The sequence below is a fragment of the Elgaria multicarinata genome, chromosome 3 (genome assembly GCF_023053635.1).
Source record: "Elgaria multicarinata webbii isolate HBS135686 ecotype San Diego chromosome 3, rElgMul1.1.pri, whole genome shotgun sequence".
In the NCBI taxonomy this organism is placed as follows: domain Eukaryota; kingdom Metazoa; phylum Chordata; class Lepidosauria; order Squamata; family Anguidae; genus Elgaria; species Elgaria multicarinata.
In genome coordinates, this window is record NC_086173.1 from 62,421,166 (window position 1) to 62,434,132 (window position 12,967).

Sequence of the window (12,967 nt, forward strand, 5' to 3'; positions counted from 1 at the left end):
AAGTCTACCTTCTCAGTCTGCTATTGAAGATCTGGCCTCCTCATTAGACCGAGTTCTGCTGGTTAATATCTCTGGATGAGAGAGGATCTTTTCCCCAGATCGGTTTGAGCTGCACGCCCTCATTTCATGTTGACCACAATCTTGTGCTCTAGAGTGAGAGCAGTCCCCCACCCCCACCCCCAGCTCTCTCCTTCCCCAGCCACTTTGATTCTTAGGAAGGGACTGATCTGTGCTTGCCTGCTTCCTGGCTGCTTCAGGTTCCATCTTTTGTGGCGAGTCCTCCAAGGCCCTCAAGGCTGTGTGTTGCCCTTCTGCGTGTCTGCTTGTGCAAACCTGTCCTTCCTGAGACACAACACTTCCTATTGCATAGGATACATCCATATTGGGATCGAAGCCTATGTCTGAGAAGTGGAGTCCAGGTGATAACGGGAAGGATGTGTTCCACTATACAGCTGATGTCATTTCAGGCTACGGTGCTTACACCCTTGGGGCCTCCATTGCACGTTGCGACCTGTTGCCTATGGGGGTGTGGTGCTGTGCCAGGTGCATATTTTCTCTTCACCCCTCTGGCTCCTGCATAGTTTTTGGGATGCTTTTGTCACGTGGCCTTGCACAAGCCCCTGTGGTTTTGGGTGGCGGCAGCAGCTGCATAATAAGCTTGCTGAGGCCTATGGATGATCCACAGTGGGGTAGAGCAGCTACTGCTTTCCATGAGGGTTGGAGGAATGCTCCACAGCTCACGCCTTTCTGGCCATCCCTACTGTGTTCATGGGCAAAAGCAGGGGCTTCTTGGAGCCAGGCTTGTGCAGCATGTGCTCAGCTCCTACTGGCTTGAGTCGCCTCTGGCGAATGCTGCCCTCTTTCCCATGTTCCAACAAACTGTTGACGTGTCTTTGAATCGCTGTTCAGTACTTCCGGGCACATTCCCATGATTAAGTCACGACTTAACGTGGATTAGTAAGTACTCGAGGAGTTTTAACCACACAAGTGTGTGATAACTTAGGCTAGCCTTCCCCAACCTGGTGTCCTCCAGATGTGTTGGATTACAGCTCCCATGCTGGCTGGGGATGATGGGTGCTGTTGTCAGACACATCTGGAGAGCACCAGGTCTGGGAAGGCTGGTCTTTAGGCCCAAACAATATGTTAACTTAAAAAAAGGTGTAATGGTAGGTAACCCAATAACCCTTTTACAAAAGAAAAAAAAAACAGCTTCTGTACAAGGCAATTCTGAGTAGAGAAACATTGGGCAGGGGAAATATTTTAACGTTCTGACCCCAGTCCCTCTTGCTTCTTCTCTCTCATTCACCTCCACCAGTTTCCTGTTCTAAAAGGACTGCCCGGCTGCCCACCGTTGTATGCATTTGTATATAACGTGTAATTTGGACCTGGGTGCAAGCCACACTGTATTGTGTTTGAGTTCTTTCCGATCCTGTTTGTGTGTTCTCACCATCCCATGTTCATGCTTCCCCCCACCCCTCATGGATATTGTCTGCTTTTATGCTTTTTATGGTTTTAAATTTTGTATATTCGTTTTAAATGTTCACTGTTTTTAATCTTTGTAAACCGCCCAGAAAGCTTCAGTTATGGGGTGGTATATAAATGTAACAATAACAAATAATAATAATAATGGCTGCAAGTGCAGATTAGAATGAAAACAGCACTCTCTTAAAATGTCCTCTGAGATTTTACACTTCCCCGTTCATGCATCATGTTTTAATGAACCCCATGAACCTGAGTACTCTTAACACATCTGTTTAAATACCCCCCTGGATTCAGCTTACATCTTTTGGAAAAGAACGCCTGAGGGACTATTGCAGGGGACCTGAGGCTCAGACCTATGACTGCTCGCTTCTGTTCCCAGGGTTGGGAGTTCCCACTTCTCTCCGAAGCATGCTGAGCTTGTCATTTGAAAGGTGTTCTCCCTGCACCATGGTGTGTCCCTGCTGTGGTGATGTTTTGTTTGAAGGAATCAGCAGATTACCATTTTATTAAGTTTTAACCTGCATTCTAAAACCTGCAGGGCCCAAAGCTGTTTATAATTACGGATTCCTCTGCTTCCAATTTTGTCTCAAGGATGGTCTTCTGATTTAGATCCTTTGTGGTCAGTGGCTGCAAGTGTAACTATTAAGTGCTTGCCACATTGGGACGTTGCACGGTAACATCTTCGCTGCTCGTTAAACGTATTAAGGCTCGTGCCTGCTGGCTGGAGGCAAGGGAGGGTAGTTGCCTGGGACATAATAGTTGGGAGAGCTTGTTTTGATCCACCTGTCCTCCGTGGCTTAGATATTTTTTAAAAACCCAATGGCCTGTGAGGTGGTGCAACTCCCTGTCGTGGGAGTTGGACTTAACTCCTTTTTAATACCACACTGGGTGTGAGGTGAACATCTTAATAGGGTAGGGTGACCATATGAAAAGGAGGACAGGGCTCCTGTATCTTTAACAGTTGTATTGAAAAGAAAATTTCAGCAGGTGTCATTTGTATATATGGGGAACCTGGTGAAATTTCCTCTTCATCACAGCATTTAAAGCTGTAGGTGCCCTGCCCTTTTTTAAATCAGGTCACTCTAGTACAGCTCCTGCACTTTAACTGTTGTGATGAAGAGGGAATTTCACCAGGTTCTCCATATATACAAATGACACCTGCTGAAATTCCCTTTTCTATGCAACTGTTAAAGATACAGGAGCCCTGTCCTTTTCATACGGTTACCCTATAATACCCTATAACTTCATGTCAAATGAGACATGAAGTTCATCATGTGCTTTGGCCTGCATGGCTATAAAAAAAAAAGGTGTAACCTCCCCCCACCCCCAGCAATTTGGGGCTGGGCTGTGGTGCAGGGAGGGGAGGGTGTCCTTTGCCCTGTGCTGTGGTTCCAGTCAGATTTTTCATGCTTGCTCTTTGCAATGGGAGGAAAACGCACATCTGCGCAAGTGGGAGCTCTCCTTCCTTTGGGAATAGCAAGTCTGGAGACTCTGAACATGATTGGCCAGGGGCAAAGGGTTAAAACCCCTTTCCCCCATGAACCAATCAGCCACACAAGGCCAAACCACATGACAAAGATACTTTACAGCATCAGTTGTGAAGTACTAAACCTCTGCATTCCCTTGAGTTTGAAGGGTCAGGCCTCAGAGGCACTTGCCCTGAGCTTTTGGGCTGCATCCATGCTAGCCTATATGTCAGCTGCATTTTGGGGCCTTTCTCCTTTGTGCTTGCCAGATGTTCAATGTGGTAGAACACACTGAATTTAACTGTCCTGGGCACCTGGCGCCGAACTATGCTTTGGAGCTCAATGCTTCTCTTGACGAAATCCCTCCTCTGTCTGCACACAAACAGGCACACTTCTCTATGCCCATCACAGGAACTTTGTTCATTCTGAATATTGAGCAGGCTGCCATCATTTTTTAAATTTTCTCATAATGGGGAATGTGTCCATTGCTTCCGGTAATGTGATACAGCAGCCTTCCAGTGCTGGCTGGAGGTTATCGAAGTTCTAGTCCAGCACATCTGGATGGTGCCAGGTTGGGGAAGGCCCTAAGGAAATGGCCTCTTCCAGTGGTTGTCTATCTATTAGAGAGACCCAGAAAAAGGGGCAGGGTAGGCTTCTGCTCCAGACACACGCCATCCAGTAGACATGCTGTAGTGGGGCTTCCACATGCCTGGGCCCCTGTATTAGAGCATTCGTAACAATATGGGCCCATAACACGCTAAACCATGCTGCTTAACCACAAAATGGTTAATGGAATGCATGCATTCCATTAACCATTTTGTGGTTAAGCAGCATGGTTTAGCGTGTTGTCTGCATGGGGCCAACGATTAATCCAGAGCTGGTTAACTGTAAATGAAAAGGGAATGCTGAGGAAAGTTCAGTTTCAAACCCTGCCATCTCAAAGTAGTCTTCCTCTCCAGTCTCTGTGGCTTGTGCCGCCACTTTTTGAAGGAGACAGAAGGGGCTGTTAGCAAAACCTGGAGGGAGAGCAAGAGGTGTGTGTGGGGTCATTCATGGTGGTTCTATAGAAGCTTCTCCCCCACCCCCTGGGATATAAGCAAACATTTGTTGAGTCCAAGCTAAGGCACAGTTATCTGTTGGAGTACCCTCTCCAGCACGGCAAGGGCAGCTACGGTTCCAACCCCGGGCTATCAGTCACGTTGGGACTTCCTGGGCTGCATAAAAGAGGTAATTTCTGTCCACTTGCATCAGTGCAAAATGAAGTTCAGGGCAAGGCCTTGGCAGCAATACCATACCAAGAACTTTCCTGTTTGGCCTGCCCAGATAAATAGCTTTGGCTGGCGATGGGATTAGCTCCCTGAGGCTGAACCAGCTTTCACAGGCCACCTTCCCCCACTTTCTTCTAGTATGGGAGAAGGAGGGTTATGCTTCCTTTGGAATCGGGTGAGAGCAGATAGCAAAGATGGGCCCAGAATATGATGGGTTTCTGCATTCCACTGCTCCAGTCCTAGCTTGCCACAACGTTAAATGTGTTGCCTTGATAATGCTTGGAGCTGCATTGTTAGTTTGCCTTAATGGGTTTGCTCCCTGTGCAGAGCACAGTGCTCGTCTTGACTTAGTTGGGAGCATAAGTAGGTATTAGCAGCCGTGGTGCTCCTGAGAAATGTTTGGTGCATAGAGTGAGGCAGGGCACCTGCCAGGGTATTCCGTGTAGCCATTCATCTCCCAATTAGCCTCTCTGCACTCTTCTGCAATCTGTGTTGCTTGATGTAGGCCATGCTTCCCCAAGCTGGTGCCCTCCAGATGTGGTGGACTACATCTCCTATCATTTCTGGCCAGCATGGCTGCTGCTGGCTGGGAATGATGGGAGTTGCACTTCAAAACATCCAGAGGGCGCCAGGTTGGGGAAGGCTCATACTGGGTCTACTTTGTGCTTGCCCCGGGAAGGGTCTGCTTGAGGATGTTCTTTGTGGGGAGAGGCTTCAGCTCAGTCTTGGCTGGGGCCCCTGTTATTCCATGCCTGGCTTAATGCTTGCTCTGCCCGTATTTCTCAGTAATAGCTGGCTGATGCTGAGCTTGGGAGGGAATGGGAGCTGCTGTGTTCTCAATGTAAGGATCACTTAGGCCTTCTGTGTCTGTCCTCCACCCCCCAAGTAGTACGTTCTCAGTGTTGGATGCCCTGTGGACTTGGAGGTGGGTGTGATGGGCTCTCTGCCAGGATGGGTGGATGGGTTTGTTTGGGCCCTGAGCCATGGGGTGGGAAGGAGCTGGGATTGTAGCCACAAGTCTGGTCTCGTGCACTTGTGGTTGTGATCAGGTGATGCTGAATCAGCTGGTGAAGCTGTTCCACCTGTTCCTCTTGCGCGCTCTCTCCCTCTCAGGAATGTCCTGTCCCTCCCAGCCAACTCACTAGCAGGAGCTGACACGTAGAGTAGATCTTGAGTCTCGTGGCCTCGCCGCTTGAGGAAATGGCCAGTAGAGCGTGTGCATTTTAGTCCTGGCATTCCCTTTCTGTTGGGAGCTGAGTATGTCTTGCTTTCCTTATTCCTGCCATTCACAGTCCAGAGTTCCAGAGACCCAGTGGGAGGAACGGAGCTCACAGTTTCCCAAAGAGGAAGGAGATGTCGGGGCTTCTATCACTTATTTGTGAGCCTGTGGGAGGCCTGCTTCCCAGTTCCTGTGAAACCCTGCTCCAGCCTTCCCCAACTTGGCTGGGGCATCTGGGAGTTGTAGTCCAACACATCTGTAGGGTATAAGGTTGGAAAAGGCTTGCCCCACTTTCTTTCTTTTTTCAAAACAAAAGATGAAATGTAGAAGGCCTGATTTCCAGTCTAACCCATTAAACGTTGTTCTCCTCTTGCAACTCCTCTTACAGTTGCACACAGGATTCTCAGCCCCTCTCCCTCTGCTGCCCCTTGAGATAGTGATGGCAAAGCTCTGGAGCCCCTTTCTGCCCAATGTCCAAAGCGGGTGGCTGTGTCTTGGGCTGCTGATGTTAATCATGCTGCCAGAGCAGATAATTTTGAGTTCTTTCTCTTATGGCTGGATGCCAACTCTGGCAGTGGCTGCCCCTAAGCTGTCTGTCTGCACAGTGCTTGCTTAGTGGGCCATGTTTGTGTGTTAGCTCCCACGTGATGCATAGCAGAAGCCTTTGCGTTCTGTCCTGTGTGCCTGTAACTCAGTTTGAAGTACTCTGGTCTCGTCTGATGCCCGACTGTGCGTCGTTGGCAGCCGGCCTAGCTAAATCCCTGTCCTTATTGCTTCTTGTCTTCTTTTCCTCTCACTGTAGGAGGAATGTGCCGAATAAGACAGGGCTTCTGCAGGTGTAGGATGGGGGAATCCCCTCATCTCCAAATCACAGGTGTTGCTAAATCCAGGTGTGCATGTGGAAATGCTTTAAAATGCAGGAAGCCTCTGGTGATGAGGGCAAGCAGAGATTAGCCTCTCTCTTGCAGCCTCTCTTCTAGTCTAAGATGCTGACTGGTGATATCGATGGTCAACCTGAGCAATTGTTTGTTCTTGTCCCTGGCTGTGACAGAGCCATGCTGTGTCCCTCTTTTTCTCCTCCGCCCGCAGGAAGAGGTCTGGGAAAAGAGTACTTGGCCAGGGTTCCGAGGTCCTTGAGGATGTTCTTTCTAGGTCGCTGTCGGTCTCTTGGATGGGCTGGTAGTGGCATCACAATGAATCTGCGCAGTATGTTTTGGCTCCCCCAGATCCACTGCCATCTCTCAAGCAGGGGACTAGGAGGAAGCCAGTCACCATGCTTTCCTGCAAAATGCCCATCCCAGATGATTTCATCCCAGCTGCTGCCATAATCCCACAACTGACTGGGCGGGTGGGCCAAACAGCGGCACCCGTGAGCTCCCTCATGACACTTGGGCCCCAAGAGCCCTTCATGGCTGGTGGCTCCATACATCCACTCCAGTGCAGCTTTGAGCAGGATTTGTCTGATTCCTGCTCAGAGGAGTAAGGAGACCAGTCTCTAGTATCATTAAGGATCTCCCAGCTTGAAGGCTGTGCAGGGCCCCCTTCATCTTGTGTGACTGGGGCATGAACAAGCCCTCATCCGGGCAATCCTCCAGGGAATGGGTCTGTGGCAATGGGAAGATGAAAGGGAGGTAGACGTTGAAGGGCCCTGGAGGAGGGAAAGGCCATGATATCTGCAGTACTTCTTTTCTTGGTACAGGTTAATTTTCATTGCACAGGTACCCCCTTCTCCTTTGAGGGAAACTGGGGCGCAATGTCCATGGGGCTATCTCATTTTATTCTCACAACAGTCTAGTGTGGTATGGTTAGACTGAGAACTGGTGGCTTCCCCCAGGCCCCCTCCTATTGAGCTTTGTGGCTGAGTGGGGATTTGAACCTGGGGCGGGGAGTGGTGGTGGTTCATGCATCCAAATCCAACTCTTAGCCCCAGGCCATACCTCGTTGACGTGACATAGGAAGCTCTGTGCTTTGCAGCACAGAGGGCAGAGCTACATAGCTGCGGTATATTTTAGGGAAGCAGAATGGGTGCAAGAAATAGCATGTCTGTCTTGTCTTCCAGAGCACGTTCCTGCTGAGCTGCGTGAGCCCTTCTATACGGACCAGTATGAACAGGAGCACATGAAGCCCCCCCTCATCCGCCTGCTGCTCTCCTCGGACATCTACTGCCGTGCCTGGCGCCAGGCCCTGCCCCCAGGCCCTGATGGCACCCCGTCCCCCAAGGAGAATGCGGCCTTGCTGCAGCTGCTGACCCACCGTGGCTTGGTGCCCACCTTCCAAGAGAAGCCTGTCAAGGAGGCTGACCTGCACCACAAACCAATCCGGCTGGTGAGTCTGCAAGCAGGCCCCACGATCCCAGGGAGGCGGCGGCGGCGGCGGCGGGGTAGATGGAGAAGCTCTCCAGTTCATCAGCAGCAATGAATAAGGGAGGCCGGGTGCTCAGTAGTCATTTTCTCAGAATGCCTTGGCAGGAACATTCTGCTATATTTTACATGTTTTATTTGATTTTTTTAAAAAAGTGTTTTAAAAGGAAACCTCCTATACCCTGTTCTTAAATGTTTTATCTGTGGACATTTTATATTTTAAACTTAGGAACATAGGAAGCTGTCTGATACGGAGTCTGATCATTGGTCCATTTAGCTCAGTATTGTCAACACGGGCTGGCAGCAGCTTTGCAGGCTTTCTGGCAAGAGTTTTTCTAGCCTCACCTGGAGATTCTGGGGATTGAACCTGGGGCTTCTGTATGCAAAGCAGGTTCCATACCATTGAACCATGGCCCTACAATTTTTATGTTGTAAACCACATTGAGGATATATATATATATATATATATATATATATATATATATATATATAGTCAAGTGGTCTATAAATGGGTAAAATACATACATTCAATGCGGTATGTTGGGTTGCCCAAGAATGATGCATGCTTTAGGATGGCTCAAGATGAAGGACTTTGGTTCCTTTGAGAATCCTGGATGAGAGCTGTGTCCAATATATACGGCCTTCTCTGCTACTGCAACACTCTGATGGGAGAAGCTGCACTTGCAGGAGGCTATATTAGAAATTAGTCTACTAAATGGATGCCTTATGTTTGGGAATAGGGTTGCCCTAAATGGCTGCGATAATGCCTGGGTAATGTGAGGTGCTGATGTGGGTGTGGGAAGCCCCACCCACCCATTGCATTAGTTGCTGGTACTTCTCTAATGAGAGAAATGTTGGCTGTTCTGGGCATGTGTTCAGTGCAATTTGAGGAAAGGAGATTTATTTATTTTTTAGTGAAAGGACTCTTCCCCCGCCCCCACTTTCCCTAGAAGGCAGTCTATGAGATCCATGGTAGATGGGGAGGTGGCCAGTCTAAAAGGAGCTGTTGATGGCCTGGTGTAGAGACGACACTTCCCTGTGCAAGGGGGCCGGGTGAAGGCCTTAACGGTGACAGACAAATCCCCAAACCTCCCTCCAGCCCTTCCTGCCTGCCTGTCTCTCGCTTTCTGTTAATAGTAGGAGTGTCCCATGTGGCGCCGCAGCTTCAGGGTGTGGCCTTTACAAGCTTAGATCCCAGCCACCCCGTGGGAACCCCTTTCCTCATCTCTTCGTGGGTGGGGAGGGCTGAGGTGTGGCTAAAGCCATCCCAGGAATAGCTTTTTCCCAGGGCTTAGGTTACCTGTTGGGGAGAGAGGAGCCTGTTGATGCACTAACCTTTCCAATGGACCTAAGTTGGGTCATGATGTACTGCAGGTTAGATGGCTGGTGCTGCGAGTGCAGGCATTTCTTGTGCATGAGTTCTTGCTCATGTATGGAGAAATTAAGGGCCTCATAACAAAGTCTTTTGTTTAAACCAAAGTACATGAACATTCAGGATTTCTTTATCTTGGGTGTCAGAGCAGCAGTTCCTTCTGTAGCTGGCAAGTCTAAAGCAAGAGCATGAGTGGGAGAATGCACTAGAGCAGCATTTCCCAACATGGTGCGCCCCAGATATTTTGGACTACAATGTCCATCTGCCCCAACCAGCCTGGCCATTGTGGCAGGACTGATAGGAGTTGTAGTCCAAAACGTTAGGAGGGCATTATAAGGTTGTGCTAGAGAAGACAGGGTGTTCTTGTGTTTTGCCTTGCTGCTGGTGATGTCCAAGCAGGGGCCAACAAGAGTCCTTGCTGTGTATCCCTCCTTTAAAAGAACCTATAGTAGCAGGAGAGGGGCTTTTCTCCCCACTCCCAAATTTATCCATGTGGATTGCAGGTAGTGCCACTGCTGGAGATGGAATGGAATGGAGTGGAGAAGGCTGAGGGTTTTGTTTTGTTATTTGCCTGAAAGCAGATGGGGAGAAGAGAACATTGAAGGGAGGCAGCTGTGCTTGAGAAAGGGACCAGGGTTGGGGTTTGTCTGCCCCTCTTCAATGTTTGAGAGTTTAAAAAACAAGAATTTTAAGGTGTGGATTCCAAATAAGCTGGCAATACTGCAGGTGGGAAGCATTCCCTTCTGTGGCGGGGTCTGTCAGTGTTAGTGGGCGGCCGCCCCAAGGAGCATAGGGGTGCTACATTGAGCCAGAGCGGCTGCTTCTCCCAAATGCTCTGGCTAGTGCCAGGAAGGGTGTGTGAATTGTTAACAACCTCTGAAGATAGGGCTGGCGCGCTCTGCTTTCTACTCCCATGGCCCAATGATTTTAGAGCTTCTGCCTGATGCTCGCGCTTGTGTGTGTGTGTGTGTGTGTGTGTAGTGGGAGGCAGCAGCGAGGGGGAATCCCAGCTGGTGCAGCTCTGCCAGCAGGTGCCTGCCAGGATTTGTCGGTGCTGAGCGGGTCTCTCCGACTGCTATTAATTTTGCTTTGGCGACTTCTGTCGAGGCTGGAAGGAGGGTTCGGAGCACCAATTCTCCCAATTGAGGGATGTCCTTTCTCCTTCGCTACTTGTTCTGTTGTGAATTACTGTCAGCTGAAGAAGCTGGAAAGGAAGGGTTTTATGTTGGGGGATGGGGAAAATTGATTGAGACTTCTGAATCGGATGAAACTTTCGGAGGCTTCCTCCCAGCCCCACAAAATAGGATGGGCCTTCCGTGGGGCAGAATGCTTAGACAGTATAGAGGGGCAGTTGGGGCAGGGAAGGAGCAGTGGGGAGAGAGTGCAGCTGGATTTCCAACACACACACACACACACACACACACACACACACACACACACACACCCCAACTCCAAGGATGGGAGAGTAAAGCTGTGGATTAGTTGCTCTGTGGAGGGAGTTTGTAGCGGCAGCCATGTTGGCTTGCTGCCAGCAATGATATTGGAAAGCAGACATCAGTCAGAGCTGAGCGGTGGCTGTTCTCCTACTCCCCTGGCCTTGTCTGACACAGTCTTTGTGTACTGATCAGGTCCATGCAGCTAGGGGTTACACCTGTTTCCTGGTGGGAGCAGGCCCACCTCTGAAGCCAGGGGAACTGGGTTTTGTAGAGGGAGGACTTCTGCACCCTCCATCTTGATGTGTGTGAGGGATAGCCCTGTTCTAAGATGGCAGGAGACCTGTTTTCAGGGTTTTCCTTCAGGCTTGGCGTGTCCCTTGTTCAGCCATTCCCGCCCCCCCCTCCTCTCTAGAATATGAGTTCCACATTAACAACCTCCCAATCTTGATTCTCGGCTTCGTCAACACCTTTTTCACTGCTGCAGTTCCTTGTGTTGCGCTGTGGAAGATCCGGCTGCCAGGAAAGCCTGGGTGTGGTGCAAAAGTACCGAGAGTTCTATGTCTGGCCTGCCTGCTGGTCTTGCTGCCTCTGCTTTGCAAGGCCCAGTTTATGTCAGGCACTCGGTGAGGCTGCCTGCTCCAGCGCATGGATGGGGAATCTCTGGCCTGTGGCTGAATTTGGCCCATTAGGCCTCTCCATTCAGTTCTGTGGAGCCCTTTCCCCTCACCCCCCCTTTCAGAGGTAAGAGAGGGAGTGAGAGAGCGGCTTCCAGCTGAGCCACAGTCTCCAGGAGAGCTCCTTGAGGCCGCGACTCAGTTAGCTTCGTTCAATTGGGGCTGTTCAGCTCAGGATCAGGAGAGCCCTGATTTTTACCCCCTTTGTGGTGTGCTGGGCGGTGTTTTGTAAACCTCCCTGCCCAACACACCACCGTGTCGCTGAAAATGCCCTCTTCTTCAGCTCTTTGGAAGTTGCCAATCTTATTTGTTTTGGTCATAAATTAGTCCTGGGACTTTGATTAAGGGCTGTATTCATCCCAGTTTACAGGTGTGAACTGACCTCCCAGCACTTGTCCTTTGGTTTCAGCAAAACTATTGTAAGATACACCAATTTATACTGTTAGCAGAATAAAATAGTAAAGCGTATATTCCTTGAATACAGCCTCCATACTCCCTGTGTGTGGAAAATGAGCATATCAGGGGGAATTCAGCCTTGTCTCTCCCTGCATCCCCCTCTACATGCATGGAGCTTTTCTTGTCAGAGAGCATCCATGAACCTCCATCTCATAGAGCATTACTACTTGAATTCTGCTGATGGTGTAAACTGAATCTTGATGTGAGTGTGGGATGAGCTTGGCCTGAGGGAAAGGAGAGAGAGAGAAGAAACACAATCTTTTCTTGGTTGCTCCATTTTTGTTTCTACTGCTGGTAGAAAACCCTCCAGTGCTGCTACATGCTGTTCTTCAGGGCTCATGACTTTCCTCTGTACCAGGGTGGGCAACTTGTGGCCCTCCAGATGTTGTTAGTTTTTCCCTACCCTGTGCCTGCTTACCCTTACCCTACCCTGTACCTGTTTGCATTCTCTTCCCCTCCTTATTGTTTTACTATGATTTTATTAGATTGTAAGCCTATGCGGCAGGGTCTTGCTATTTACTGTTTTACTCTGTACAGCACCATGTACATTGATGGTGCTATATAAATAAATAAATAAATAAATAAATAAATAAATAAATAAATAATAATAATAATAATTGTTGGACTGCAACTCCTATCAGCCCCAGACAGCATGGTCAGTAATGGATGATAGAAGTTGCAGTCCAGCAACATCTGAAGGGCCACGAGTTGTTCACTCCGGCTTGATGCATCCATGGGAAGTGGTGGGAAAGGGCTAAAGTTTAGATCAGTGTTACGTTGAGGAGACCCTGCTCAAATCTCTTGGGTTAGGTCAGCCTTCCTCAGCGTAGTGTCCTCCACATGTGTTGACCATGCTGACTGGGAATGATGAGACTTGCAGCCCAACACAACTGGAAGGCATCAGCAGGGGGAAATCAGTGTGAGATGGTCTCATCTTTGCATAGGCACCTTTTGGGCCTCCTGAGCGAATGTTCCTCTCAGCAGATTCTCTGTGTGCAGGTTTGGTGGAAGGGAAGCTGTGCTTCCTTTGCCGCTCCCCATATTGTGTGTGCTGCTGGAATGGATATTTTAATGGCTACAACTAATCAAGAAACTGAACCTGGAGGGATCACTGTGGGCAGCAAATGGGATTGCCCTCCTAAGAGAGAGAAGCACTCTCTTCCATTTACCAGACAGCCTTTGACAATGTGGGCAGGGGCTGCGCCAGGGTCTTACCTCCCTTTGCAGGCTAGGT

At 49.4% G+C, this 12,967-nt stretch overlaps 1 protein-coding gene across 2 annotated transcripts in view; it reads left to right on the forward strand.

Moving 5' to 3' along the window:
• Positions 1-12,967, forward strand: part of CAMSAP3 (calmodulin regulated spectrin associated protein family member 3) — a 47,615-nt gene that overhangs the window by 11,102 nt on the left and 23,546 nt on the right. For both annotated transcript variants that reach the window (XM_063120467.1, XM_063120468.1), the window contains exon 2: positions 7,495-7,760. In XM_063120467.1, the coding sequence (XP_062976537.1) occupies positions 7,495-7,760 (266 nt within the window). The remainder of the gene's footprint in view (positions 1-7,494; positions 7,761-12,967) is intronic.